Source organism: Oncorhynchus mykiss, chromosome 26, assembly GCF_057628025.1.
Source record: "Oncorhynchus mykiss isolate SJ-2025 chromosome 26, ASM5762802v1, whole genome shotgun sequence".
NCBI lineage: Eukaryota > Metazoa > Chordata > Actinopteri > Salmoniformes > Salmonidae > Oncorhynchus > Oncorhynchus mykiss.
Window position 1 is genome coordinate 31189464 of NC_143047.1, and position 15308 is coordinate 31204771.

General features: G+C 43.1%; 1 protein-coding gene across 2 annotated transcripts in view; it reads right to left on the bottom strand.

Annotated features, from left to right (window-relative positions):
- LOC110513022 (transient receptor potential cation channel subfamily M member 7) overlaps nt 1-15308 on the bottom strand; it is a 94202-nt gene that overhangs the window by 76582 nt on the left and 2312 nt on the right. The window contains exons 1-2 of one of the 2 annotated variants that reach the window (XM_090222670.1): nt 2143-2322; nt 79-158 (exon numbers count right to left, since the gene is read on the bottom strand). In XM_090222670.1, coding sequence (XP_090078796.1) covers nt 79-158; nt 2143-2199 — 137 coding nt within the window. In that variant the 5' untranslated portion in view covers nt 2200-2322. Of the gene's footprint in view, nt 1-78; nt 159-2142; nt 2323-15308 lie in introns of those variants that run through there. The other variant, XM_090222671.1, reaches the window with a different exon arrangement.

A 15308-nucleotide genomic window follows, 5' to 3' on the forward strand; every position in this document is an offset into this window, starting at 1 on the left:
GGGTTTCTGTATAGCACTTTGTGACATCTGATGATGTAAAAAGGGCTTTATAAATACATTTGATTGATTGATTGATACCTGTGGGGGTCTTTCGACACTGGAAGTATGTGGACACATTCCCTCTTGGTGAAAGTGCTTTCTATCCAGGATTTCTGGGACTGTGGAGAGAGGAGACAGAAATATCATGAATCACAACGTTACAAATTGGCTCCTTGTATCAGAGATCACTATAGTAGGGACACCATGGGCCAATGTACAGTTCAAACGAGGCTGTAGCTGGTCTACTTGGTTGCTTAATTGACTTACCCTGAACATTCAACATACATACAGTCTTGGCCAAAAGTTTTGAGAATAACAAATATTAATTTCCAAAGTTTGCTGCTTCAGTGTCTTTAGATATTTTTGTCAGATGTTACTATGGAATACTGAAGTATAATTACAAGCATTTCAGAAGTGTCAAAGGCTTTTATTGACAATTACATGAAGTTGATGCAAAGAGTCAATATTTGCAGTGTTGACCCTTCTTTTTCAAGACCTCTGCAATCTGCCCTGGCATGCTGTCAATTAACTTCTGGGCCCATTCTTGCATAATCAATGCTTGGAGTTTGTCAGAATTTGTGGGTTTTTGTTTGTCCACCCACCACTTGAAGATTGACCACAAGTTCTCAATGGGATTAAGGTCTGGGGAGTTTCCTGGCCATGGACCCAAAATATCTATGTTTTGTTCTCCGAGACACTTAGTTATCACTTTTGCCTTATGGCAAGTTGCTCCATCATGCTGGAAAATGCATTGTTCGTCACCAAACTGTTCCTGAACGGTTGGGAGAAGCCCTTTTTGTGCAAAGCAATGATGACGGCATGTGTTTCCTTGCAGGTAACCATTGTTGACAGAGGAAGAACAATGATTCCAAGCACCACCCTCCTTTTGAAGCTTACAGTCTGTTATTCGAACCCAATCAGCATGAGAGTGATCTCCATGCTTGTCCTCGTCAACACTCACACCTGTGTTAACGAGAGAATCACTGACATGATGTCAGCTGGTCCTTTTGTGGCAGGGCTGAAATGCAGTCGAAATGTGTTTTGGGATTCAGTTCATTTGCATGGCAAATAGGGACTTTGTAATTAATTGCAATTCATCTGATCATTCTTCATAACATTCTGGAGTATATGCAAATTGCCATCATACAAACTGAGGCAGCAGACTTTGTGAAAATTAATATTTGTGTCATTCTCAAAAACTTGTCCACGACTGTACATACATACAATTTGAACTCATGTCAACACAAAATAACACAAGACAATATTTTCACAGTTAAAGGCAGTCCAATCAATGTTTGCTGTGGTAACTAACCAGTAACCACAGAGCCGAGCTCCCCTCAGGGGCACCCCAAACTAGTCAGCCAGGAGCTCCTAGTGACCCCCTAATCCAGGAGGCTCAGTATTCTGATTGATAAACTAATAAATGTAATCAGACTAAATCCTGCTGTGTATTAGACCAGAGCTGCTAGTGCTGCCAAGTGGACAGCAGTGTGTGTGTGTGTGAACAGCAGCGATCCGTTCACAACCACAAACTCTCTCACTCTCCTGAGACAGGCGGCCGAGCGTCCAGCGAGAGTGAGGGCTTTATGTCAGAAGAATTTTCAATTATTTTTCAGGGTTCCGTCGTTCCGATAGCTTTTTGTTCCTGGTTCTAAACAACACAGGGCCTCACAGACGATTAGCACCAATAATCCTTCCCTTCACAAAGGAACAGGCTGAAATTCTTCACCTCCTCCTAACTCAGAGAAGTACTGGGTACAGTGGTTTACTGGCAGAGAGCTAAGATCAAAGGTCAAATGGAAGTTGTAACACAGCAGTGGCACATCAAAAGCTCTAGAACAACAGAAGTAGAACAGAATTCTAAAACAGGAGGTAGAAGACCAGAAGTTCTAGAACAACAGAAGTAGAACAGAATTCTAAAACAGGAGGTAGAAGATCAGAAGTTCTAGAACAACAGAAGTAGGACATAATTCTAAAACAGGAGGTAGAAGACCAGAAGTTCTAGAACAACAGAAGTAGGACAGAATTCTAAAACAGGAGGTAGAAGACCAGAAGTTCTAGAACAACAGAAGTTCTAGAACACAGATAAAACAGGTCGTCTACCTGGAAGTTGTCCTCTTCTTCATCGCGGTGGTGTTCAAGGGCTGAGTACAGGAACATACCAAATAACCTTCACGCATCTCCTGGCCAACCAACCACACCAGCACTGCAGACCAGCAGCACAGCATCAACAGATCTCCACAGATACCATCTGTCACTCTATATCTTCCTCTCTCACGCTCTGTCCCTCACCACATAATCGCTCCAGTCTCAAAGTCTAAAAGGTGATGGAAAATTGCAAATCCGTGTCTGTTAAAAGCTGAGTGATCAGTGAGCAGTAGAGAGAAACCTTGTGTTACTCTAACTGTGAATAGGAGTTAATCTAAGACAGAGACACTCAGAGGGCTGATGAATGTGTCGGAGACACACTGCTTATTACCCGAGAGAGAGAGAGAGGAGAGAGAGAGAGAGAGAGGGGCAGGATGGTAGAGGCCTCAGTAATTTAGATCTTCTTCAGACCACCTGCTGAGACAGTCTCACTCGTCACGTGAGTATGTTTCACTCAACCAACCTCTTCCGCTATATACACAGGGACCACAGGTTAGGTACTTATAGGACGACTTGGTTAGGCTTACCATTACTAGGCAACTAATAGCCACTGGGAGCGACTCACTTCCCACTGAAACTAGGCCCAACTCTCTGGTCACTGGCATTACTGCTATTCAAATATGTTCTAGCCTGGTCAAGCAGACTGTCCGCTGTGTTCACGTTGACGTGACGTGAACCAGAATGTGAGCGATCGCGAGATCAAGCTGGTTTCACAAGGCTATCTCTGGGGGATATATACAGTTACATATTGCAATATTATATAGATATTTGACTCAAAGTATCGATTTGTAAAAAATAAATATATGTATAGGCCTATATACAGTACCAGTCAACAGTTTGGACACACCTACTCATTCAATGGTTTCTTCTTATTTTTACTATTTTCTACATTATAGAATAATAGTGAAGACATCAAAACAATGAAATAACACATATGGAATCATGTAGTAACCAAAACAACAAAATAGATTTTTTTGCACACTCTTGGCACAGCTTCAAGAGGTAGTCACCTGGAATACATTTCAATTAACAGGTGTGCCTTGTTAAAAGTTCATTTGTGGAATTTCTTTCCTTCTTAATGCATTTGAGCCAATCAGTTGTGTTGTGACAAGGTAGGGGTGGTATACAGAAGATATATGGACTTGGTCTTTTACCAAATAGAGCTTATGGCAATAACAGCTCAAATAAGCAAAGAGAAACAGTCCATCATTACTTTAAGACATGAAGGTCAGTCAACGCTGAAAATGTCAAGAACTTTGAATGTTTCTTCAAGTGCAGTCGCAAAAACCATCAAGCGCTATGATGAAACTGGCTCTCATAATGACCAGCACAGAACAGGAAGACCCAGAGTTATTTCCACTGCAGATGATAAGTTCATTAGAGTTACCAGCTTCAGAAATTACAGCCCAAATAAATGCTTCAGAGTTCAAGTAACAGACACATCTCAACATCAACTGTTCAGAGGAGACTGCATGAATCAGGCCTTCATGGTCAAATTTCTGCAAAGAAACCACTACTACAGGACACCAATAAGAAGAACAGACTAGCTTGGGCCAAGAAACACGAGCAAATGGACATTAGACCGGTGGAAATCTGTCCTTTGTTTAGAGTCCAAATTAGATTTTTGGTTCCAACCGTTGTGGTCTTTGTGAGACTCAGAGTACATGAACGGATTATCTCTGCATGTGTGGTTCCCACCGTAAAGCATGGAGGAGGTGTGATGTGCGGGTGCTTTGCTGGTGACACTGTCTTAGATTTATTTAGAATTCAAGGCACTTAACCAGCATAGCTACCACAGCATTCTGCAGCGATACGCCATCCAATCTGGTTTGCACTTAGTGGGACTATCATTTGTTTTCCAACAGGACAATGACCCAACACAACAGCAGGTTGTGTAAGGGCTATTTGACCAAGGAGAGTGATGGAGCGCTGCATCAGATGACCTGGCCATCACAATCACCTGACCTCAACCCAATTGAGATGGTTTGGGATGAGTTGGACCGCAGAGTGAAGGAAAAGCAGCCAACAAGTTCTCAGCATATGTGGGAACTCCAAGACTGTTGGAAAATAATTCCAGGTGAAGCTGGTTGAGAGAAAGCCAAGAGTAAGCAAAGCTGTCATCAAGGCAAAGGGTGGCTAATTTGAAGAATCTCAAATAAAAAATATATTTTGACTTGTTTAACACTTTTTTTTGGTTACTACATGATTCCATATTTTTGAAGTCTTCACTATTATTCTGCAATGTAAAAAAAAAAAAAATGTTCTTTTAACGAACAACCCTTCAATGAGTAGGTGTCCAAACTTTTGACATGTACTGTATAATATATTTATTTATGCTATAGTAGGTAGGCTTAGCTAGCGCTAGTCGGATGTACCTGCACCAAAACTCCTTTATTTTTCATCCTATAGCTCGTCTTCTTTTTAAATGGTGAGTCAACATGTTTTCAGCTCTTTTATTTCCCTGACTGATCAGATCTCGTTCTCATGCTCTCTTCTTGTCTCTCTGTAGCAGACACTCTATAGTGAGTCAACATGTTTTCAGCTCTTTTATTTCCCTGACTGATCAGATCTCGTTCTCATGCTCTCTTCTTGTCTCTCTGTAGCAGACACTCTATAGTGAGTCAACATGTTTTCAGCTCTTTTATTTCCCTGACTGATCAGATCTCGTTCTCATGCTCTCTTCTTGTCTCTCTGTAGCAGACACTCTATAGTGAGTCAACATGTTTTCAGCTCTTTTATTTCCCTGACTGATCAGATCTCGTTCTCATGCTCTCTTCTTGTCTCTCTGTAGCAGACACTCTATAGTGAGTCAACATGTTTTCAGCTCTTTTATTTCCCTGACTGATCAGATCTCGTTCTCATGCTCTCTTCTTGTCTCTCTGTAGCAGACACTCTATAGTGAGTCAACATGTTTTCAGCTCTTTTATTTCCCTGACTGATCAGATCTCGTTCTCATGCTCTCTTCTTGTCTCTCTGTAGCAGACACTCTATAGTGAGTCAACATGTTTTCAGCTCTTTTATTTCCCTGACTGATCAGATCTCGTTCTCATGCTCTCTTCTTGTCTCTCTGTAGCAGACACTCTATAGTGAGTCAACATGTTTTCAGCTCTTTTATTTCCCTGACTGATCAGATCTCGTTCTCATGCTCTCTTCTTGTCTCTCTGTAGCAGACACTCTATAGTGAGTCAACATGTTTTCAGCTCTTTTATTTCCCTGACTGATCAGATCTCGTTCTCATGCTCTCTTCTTGTCTCTCTGCAGCAGACACTCTATAGTGAGTCAACATGTTTTCAGCTCTTTTATTTCCCTGACTGATCAGATCTCGTTCTCATGCTCTCTTCTTGTCTCTCTGTAGCAGACACTCTATAGTGAGTCAACATGTTTTCAGCTCTTTTATTTCCCTGACTGATCAGATCTCGTTCTCATGCTCTCTTCTTGTCTCTCTGTAGCAGACACTCTATAGTGAGTCAACATGTTTTCAGCTCTTTTATTTCCCTGACTGATCAGATCTCGTTCTCATGCTCTCTTCTTGTCTCTCTGTAGCAGACACTCTATAGTGAGTCAACATGTTTTCAGCTCTTTTATTTCCCTGACTGATCAGATCTCGTTCTCATGCTCTCTTCTTGTCTCTCTGCAGCAGACACTCTATAGTGAGTCAACATGTTTTCAGCTCTTTTATTTCCCTGACTGATCAGATCTCGTTCTCATGCTCTCTTCTTGTCTCTCTGTAGCAGACACTCTATAGTGAGTCAACATGTTTTCAGCTCTTTTATTTCCCTGACTGATCAGATCTCGTTCTCATGCTCTCTTCTTGTCTCTCTGTAGCAGACACTCTATAGTGAGTCAACATGTTTTCAGCTCTTTTATTTCCCTGACTGATCAGATCTCGTTCTCATGCTCTCTTCTTGTCTCTCTGTAGCAGACACTCTATAGTGAGTCAACATGTTTTCAGCTCTTTTATTTCCCTGACTGATCAGATCTCGTTCTCATGCTCTCTTCTTGTCTCTCTGTAGCAGACACTCTATAGTGAGTCAACATGTTTTCAGCTCTTTTATTTCCCTGACTGATCAGATCTCGTTCTCATGCTCTCTTCTTGTCTCTCTGTAGCAGACACTCTATAGTGAGTCAACATGTTTTCAGCTCTTTTATTTCCCTGACTGATCAGATCTCGTTCTCATGCTCTCTTCTTGTCTCTCTGTAGCAGACACTCTATAGTGAGTCAACATGTTTTCAGCTCTTTTATTTCCCTGACTGATCAGATCTCGTTCTCATGCTCTCTTCTTGTCTCTCTGTAGCAGACACTCTATAGTGAGTCAACATGTTTTCAGCTCTTTTATTTCCCTGACTGATCAGATCTCGTTCTCATGCTCTCTTCTTGTCTCTCTGTAGCAGACACTCTATAGTGAGTCAACATGTTTTCAGCTCTTTTATTTCCCTGACTGATCAGATCTCGTTCTCATGCTCTCTTCTTGTCTCTCTGTAGCAGACACTCTATAGTGAGTCAACATGTTTTCAGCTCTTTTATTTCCCTGACTGATCAGATCTCGTTCTCATGCTCTCTTCTTGTCTCTCTGTAGCAGACACTCTATAGTGAGTCAACATGTTTTCAGCTCTTTTATTTCCCTGACTGATCAGATCTCGTTCTCATGCTCTCTTCTTGTCTCTCTGTAGCAGACACTCTATAGTGAGTCAACATGTTTTCAGCTCTTTTATTTCCCTGACTGATCAAAACTCGTTCTCATGCTCTCTTCTTGTCTCTCTGTAGCAGACACTCTATAGTGAGTCAACATGTTTTCAGCTCTTTTATTTCCCTGACTGATCAGATCTCGTTCTCATGCTCTCTTCTTGTCTCTCTGCAGCAGACACTCTATAGTGAGTCAACATGTTTAGAACGTCAAAGCACAAAATCACAGTATCGAATCGCAATATATATAGAATAGTGACAATCGCAATACATATCTTATCGGCACCTAAGTATCGTGATAATATTGTATCGTGAGTCCCTGGCAATTCCTAGGACTATTCATTATGGTAAAACTATCTTCAATAGGATGGCGATATTATGATAACAGGAGAAGATTTGAATGCTTCAGATAATGAACACAGGACGTCTCATTCATTCAGGTGGTCTGATGGTTAATAAGTGTTAACAGAGGGTTGTTAGAGAGGCTTTGGTCCCCGCTGACCTGTATCCATGGTACCTGAGAATGTCAGGCAACAAAAGACTCAATTTAGATGCACTTTAAAGCCCCAGCCAGGAACACAAACACGTCTCTCTCCCTCTCCCTCTCCTCATCCCTCACTCGCTCTACCTCGTTCCCCCTCTCTCTACCTCCCTCATTCCCCCTCTCTCTTTACCTCTATATCCCTCTCTACCTCCCTCGTCACTAGCTCTCCCCTTACCTCCCTCCCTCTTTCTCTGCCAAACAGAGGAAGGGCTCTTTCTGGCCACTTAGTCTTCCTGTAGGAAATTAACCAGCCCCATTTACACACACACACACACACACACACACACACACACACACACACACACACACACACACACACACACACACACACACACACACACACACACACACACACACACACACCTCTGTTGACCCTTTACCTTCTGACGACATGAGTCGGTTTCACGAAGCACCCAACTCCCCACCCACTCTCCAACCCGTTTCCTAGGTCGGAGGGCTGTGGCAGTGACAGAGAAAGGTGGCTAAATGCACACCACAGCCCTGGCCTGCAGCCCTAGTTAACCTCTCCTCTGGCCAACATGCCTGACTGACTCATAGAATTCCAGATAACATCTGGCCAGCCAGCCTGTTCTCACACTCATAATGAGTCTATAAACTGGGGGAGAGAGAAGACATTAGCATGAAGTAGTGGTGCTGGGGTGTTAATAACAAGAGACAGTTTATACTGTTGTTACCTGCCAGGCTGGCGGGCCCGGCAAGGCGCATGACAAAGCTGAGAAGCTCAGGGTCAAACAGGAGAATGTGTAAAAGGCAGGTAGCCTATTGGTTAAGAGCGTTGGACCAGTAACTGAAAGGTCGCTGGTTCAAATCCCAGAGCCAACTAGGTGAAAAATCTGTCGTTGTGCCCTTGAGCAAGGTACTAATTGCTTGTGTAAGTTGCTCTGGATAACAGCGTCTGCTATATGACAACAAAAATTAAGTGTAAAAGAGGTGTGGAGTCATCTTCAGAAGGTCAGTGTTGATTGAAAAATGCTCTGCGTTTAAATTTTTTTTACAATAAAGATAATTGAAAATGCTTCAAATCTAATTCCTTTGTCCTCTACGAGAGGCTGGGTGAATAGGCTTACCTCGCACATAAAGTGGTTTGCACACTGGCCTTGCCTCTGTAGCAGACACAGACAGACCGCTATCTTTCTCACCTCTAAATAGGCATTATTAATATTACTAAAACAAAGACAGAAGGATTAGGTGGACACACCACAAGGGAGAGATAAGGAGATAACAGAGGGGAGGAACTACACTGAACAAAAATATAAAATGCAACATGTAAAGTGTTGGTCCCATGTTTCATGAGCTGAAATAAAAGATCCTAGAGGCTTATTGCTCTCATATTTTGCACACATCCGTTTACATCCCTGTTAGTGAGCATTTCTCCTTTACCAAGATAATCCATCTACATGACAGGTGACATGACAGGTGACAGGTATCAAGAAGCTGATGAAACAGCATGATCATTACACAGGTTCACCTTGTGCTGGGGACATAAAAAGGCCACTCTAAAATGTGCAGTTTTGTCACACAACACAATGCCACAAATGTCTCAAGGTTTGAGGGAGTGTGCAATTGGCATGCTGACTGCAATCTGCATTTTTGGACACCGATTATGGCCGATAACTCTAATGAACTAGAATTCAAGGCACACTTAACCAGCATAGCTACCACAGCATTCTGCAGCGATACACAATCCCATCTGGTTTGCCCTTAGTGGGAATATAATTTGTTTTTCAACAATGACCCAACACACCTCCAGACTGTGTAAGGGCTATTGACCAAGAAGGAGAGTGATGGAGCGCTACATCAGATGATCTAGCTTCCACAATCACACGACCTCAACCCACTTGAGATACGCAACATGTTAACATGTAGGCCCATGTAACTAGCCTGTCACAAGAGACAAGTATCCCCCCGGTGAATATGTAGGATTAGCTTCCCCTCCTCCAATCAAATCAAATGTTATTTGTCAAATGCTTTGTAAACAACGGGTGTAGAGTAACTAATGCTTACTTACGGGCCCATCCCAAACTTAGCCATTAGTGAGGGACAGAAAATGAAAAACTGACCCCAAACTAGCGTCTAGGGGCAACTTCAACACACACCAGCATTTGTATTTACTAAGGATCCCTATTAGCTGCTGCCAAGTCAGCAGCTACCCTTTCTGGGGTCCAGCAACATGAAGGCAGTAATATACATTATAATACAATCTAAACATCAAAATACATTTCACAACAGTCCCCTCAGTCCACTACTCTACTACCACATACCCACAACACATTAAGTGTGCCCCCTCAGTCCACTACTCTACTACCACATACCCACAACACATTAAGTGTGCCCCCTCAGTCCACTACTCTACTACCACATACCCACAACACATTAAGTGTGCCCCCTCAGTCCACTACTCTACTACCACATACCCACAACACATTAAGTGTGCCCCCTCAGTCCACTACTCTACTACCACATACCCACAACACATTAAGTGTGCCCCCTCAGTCCACTACTCTACTACCACATACCCACAACACATTAAGTGTGTCCCCTCAGTCCACTACTCTACTACCACATACCCACAACACATTAAGTGTGCCCCCTCAGTCCACTACTCTACTACCACATACCCACAACACATTAAGTGTGCCCCCTCAGTCCACTACTCTACTACCACATACCCACAACACATTAAGTGTGCCCCCTCAGTCCACTACTCTACTACCACATACCCACAACACATTAAGTGTGCCCCCTCAGTCCACTACTCTACTACCACATACCCACAACACATTAAGTGTGCCCCCTCAGTCCACTACTCTACTACCACATACCCACAACACATTAAGTGTGCCCCCTCAGTCCACTACTCTACTACCACATACCCACAACACATTAAGTGTGTCCCCTCAGTCCACTACTCTACTACCACATACCCACAACACATTAAGTGTGCCCCCTCAGTCCACTACTCTACTACCACATACCCACAACACATTAAGTGTGCCCCCTCAGTCCACTACTCTACTACCACATACCCACAACACATTAAGTGTGCCCCCTCAGTCCACTACTCTACTACCACATACCCACAACACATTAAGTGTGCCCCCTCAGTCCACTACTCTACTACCACATACCCACAACACATTAAGTGTGCCCCCTCAGTCCACTACTCTACTACCACATACCCACAACACAAAATCCATGTGTACATGTGTGTATAGTGAGTATGATATTGTGTGTGTGTGTCGGTGTGTGTGTCTCTTCACAGTCCCCGCTGTTCCATAACATGTATTATTATCTTTATTTTATTGAATTTTACTACTTGCATCACTTACTTGATGTGGAATAGAGTTCCATGTTGTCATGGCTCTTTGTAGTACTGCGCTCCTCCCATAATCTGTTCTGGACTTGGGGACTGAAGAGACCTCTGGTGGCATGTCTGGTGGGGTATGCATGGGTGTCTGATCTGTGTACTAGTAGTTTAGACAGACAGCTCTGTGCATTCAACATGTCAACACTTCTCACAAATACAAGTAGTGATGAAGTCAATCTTTCCTCTACTCAAATCAGTCCAGTCCAATTACCTGAGCCTGGAGAGATTGACACATTAGCTTTCCGTGTACATTTAAGCGCCAGCCGTACTGCCCTGTTCTGGGCCAGTTGTAATTTTCTTAAGTCCCTCTTTGTGGCATCTGACCACATAACTGGACAGTAGTCCAGGTACGACAACTAGGACCTGTAGGACCTACCTCGTCTGTCCTTAACAACGCTGTCAACCTCTCCCCAGTCCCTCTTCACCCTACACCACTAGGTAGTGGCGCGGCCCCACTTCCCCGGGTAGGTAGTGGCGCGGCCCCACTTCCCCGGGTAGGTAGTGGCGCGGCCCCACTTCCCCGGGTAGGTAGTGGCGCGGCCCCACTTCCCCGGGTAGGTAGTGGTACGGTCCGTAACAGTTGCACAGTGGAGTCTACTCTAAGGGAACTATCACTCTCCTCCCTTCATAATAAATCAACATTTATTGTAGACACTACCATAAACACGTCCTTAAATGTCTGCACTGCTCTTCATAAAACACCATAAACTACTGCCCTCAATGACCCAGAGTTGTGATACAACTACAATCATTGCCTGACATTTTACAGCATTAATGAAGGTCAATAAACGTTGACATTGGAAAAGATAAGATTCAGGCTGTCACTATGATTGATCAAAAAGTACTACAATCATCAACATGGCATAATAATGTTGTTATAAGTCCTATTACCACACGACATGATAATGTTATTTATATTAACTGTAGCTACATGATGATAATGTTGTTAAAGTATCTATAGCTGGCTGTAGATGGCTGCCTCAGGCAGGTTAAACTCCCGACGTCAGCGGGACTAAGGAGCTGATCGTGGACTACAGGAAACTGGGGCGGGAGCACACCCCTCATCCACAGTGGAGAGGGTCAAGTTCCTCTGTGTCCACATCACTGAGGACTTAACATGGTCCTCTCACACCAGCACGGTGGTGAAGAAGGCACGGCAGCACCTCCTCTCCCTTAAGAGGTTGAAACCATTTGGAATGGCCACTCAGATCCTTGGGAACTTTTACAGCTGCACTATGGAGAGCATCCTGACTGCTTGTATTACCATCTAGTATTGCAACTGCAGACGGAAGGCCCTACCGAGGGTTGTGCAGACAGCTCAGTGCATTACAGGGGGCGACCCAGGACCCAGGACTTACAGTGGAAAGAAAAAGTATGTGAACCCTTGGATTTAATAACTGCTTGACCCTCCTTTGGCAGCAATAACCTCAACCAAATGTTTTCTGTAGTTGCGGATCAGACCTGCACAATGGTCAGGAGGAATGTTGGACCATTCCTCTTTACAAAACTGTTTCAGTTCAGCAATATTGTTGGGATGTCTAGTGTGAACTGCTCTCTTGAGGTCATGCCACAGCATCACAATCGGGTCGAGGTCAGGATTGACTGGGCCACTCCAGAAAGCCTATTTTCCTTCTGTTCAAGCCATTCTGTTGCATCACCTAACGTCTGTTGAGCTTCAATTGGCGGACAGATAAGCCTTACATTCTCCTGCAAATCATCTTGATAAACTTGGGAATTCATTTTTCTGTTGATGATAGGAAGCTGTCCAGTCCCTGAGGCAGTAAAGCAGCCCCAAACCATGATGCTCCCTCAACGATAGTTTGGGATGCAGTTAGGATGATGTTTTGATGTTGGTGTGCTGTGTCTTTTTTCCTTTTGCCAGTAGCGCTGTGGAACATCAAGGTGCGCTTTTGCAAACTTCAGAGGTGCAGCAATGTTTTTTTTTAACAGCAGTGGTTTCCATGGTGTCCTGCCATGAACACCATTCTTCTTTAGTGTTTTACATATCGTAGACTCGTCAACAGAGAGGTTAGCATGTCTTTAGCTGACACTAGGATTCTTAACCTCATTGATTCTTTTGTGCTGTGCTCTTGCAGTCATGTTTGCAGGACGGCCACTCCTAGGGAGAGTAGCAACAGTGCTGAACTTTCTCCATTTATAGACATTTTGTCTTATCGTGGACTGATGAACATCAAGGATTTTAGAGACACTTTTGTAACCCTTTCCAGCGTTATGCAAGTCAACAATTCTTAAACTTAGGTCTTCTGAGATCTCTTTTGTTCGAGGCATGGTTCATCAGGCAATGCTCCTTGTGAATAGCAAACTCACTCTTTTGTGAGTGTTTGTATAGGACAAGGCAGCTCTAACCAACATCTCATTGATTGGACTCCAGGTTAGCTGACTCCTGACTCCAATTAGCTTTTGGAGAAGTCTTAGTCTAGGGGTTCATATACTTTTCCCAACCTACAATGTGAAAGTTTAAATGATGTATTCAATATAGACAAGAAAAATACAATCATGTGTGTGTTACTAGTTTAAGGACACTGTGTTTGTTGTGACAATGTCAAATTTATGCAGAAATCCAGGTGATGTCTTCACTATTATTCTACAGTGTAGAAAATAGTAAAAATCAAGAAAAACCCTTGAATGAGTAGGTGTATCTGGCACTGTATATTTATCCTGCTACTGGTCACTATTACTCTTATTTACATGTATATTCACCTATCACACATACACTGACACTCTAGCACACAAGCATCATTATACGACAGCCATATTGTTTACTATTATTATTATTATTATTATTATTATTATTATTATTCTTCATCCTGCTACCAGTCACTTCCTCCTGATCCCTGCCTACATGTACATATCAACCTTAACTACTCCACTATTCCTGCACATTGTAAATGTGGTACTGGCATTTACCCTGTACTGTATATAACTTACATTCTTCTATTTATTTATTCCTATTAATGATACTATTTTGACATTGAATACTGCCCTGTTGGGTAGGGCTGGCAAGTTAAGCATTTCGCTGTACCTGTCCATGTGACTAATAAAACTTGAAACGAAGCCAAGTGTGGAGCCATGTGAAAAGTCACGGGACAGCAGTGTGATGAGCCTTCAGTTCACACTCCCAGGGAGCCCTTGTAGGCATAGTAGTGTAATATAAGAGACTCTTCTCTCAGAGTGAATAAGGTAGAACAGGAGGAGGATAGCTAGTGATGCTACTGCTACTTCACAAGAACACTGCCGCCTTCACTACTATACTGTGTCACTGCGTGAAGTAGTGAAGGCAGTGATAACAGTCTATACACTACTTACTGTATATAGAACAGGCCAGACTCCTATACAGTAGTAGTCTCCTTTGGTCCATGTTTAGCCCTCTAGCAAACTGACAGTCAGGGGGTGCATTCCAGGGGGCTTGCCCTACGCAAGTCACTGTCCAGGTCCCATACATTTTAAACACATTTATTTGGGATGCAAAATTATTTGTAGATCAGTGAGTTTTTAAAATTTAAATCAGGTTGGCCGATCTTCGAGACAGTCACACTTACTCAGCATGTCTCTGCAGCGCTGGCCTGACTGCAGCAGGGCTACGGTAAACCACCCTACTGCTACAACGTGCGAAGTGGCTGTAAGCTGAGGCATGTGACAGGCTGAAAGGGGACAGGGACTGAGGGAAACAAGGAGCAGTTCCACAACACCTGCCCTGGCCAGAACTTTTTGCAGAACCAGGCTCTTCTGGGAAAGTTTGACAGAAAACCCATGGTTGGTGTCCACAATCTAGGGCTGTGTCCCAATGGCACCATATTCCCTATATAGTGTACTACTATGTAGTACACTTTATAAGGAAAATCGTTCCATTTAAGAGGCCCCTAGAGGTCTTGTAAAAAGTGATAGCAATGCATCATAATAGGTCATTGTAATGAATTATTCATGAACCTTCTGTGACCATTACACTAACAAGGAGTAGCATTACAACAACCTGCATATGATGCAGAGGGAGGAAGAACGTTGAGAGAACACAAATGATAACATTCACTCACTCCATCAAGGAAATTACAGGTTCAGACCGGACTGGTTTTCCTACACCCAGTATTCAACCCACGGCCATCACCATCAAGTCCTTCTTACTGAAATTATACTGAAGAAAAATAAACGCAACATGCAACAAAGATTTTACTGAGTTACAGTTTATATAAAGATATCAGTCAATTGACATACATGTTTAAGGCCCTAATCTATGGATGTCACATGACTGGGAATACAGATATGCATCTGTAGGTCACAGATACCTTTTAAAAAAAAGGTAGGGCTGGATCAGAAAACCAGTCAATATCTGGTGTGACAACTATTTTCCTCATGCAGCGCGCGACACATCTCATTCGCATTGTGTTGATCAGGATGTTGATTGTGGCCTGTGGAATGTCGTCCCACTCCTATTCAATGGCTGCGCGAAGTTGCTGGATATTGGCGGGAACTGGAACACGCTGTCGTAC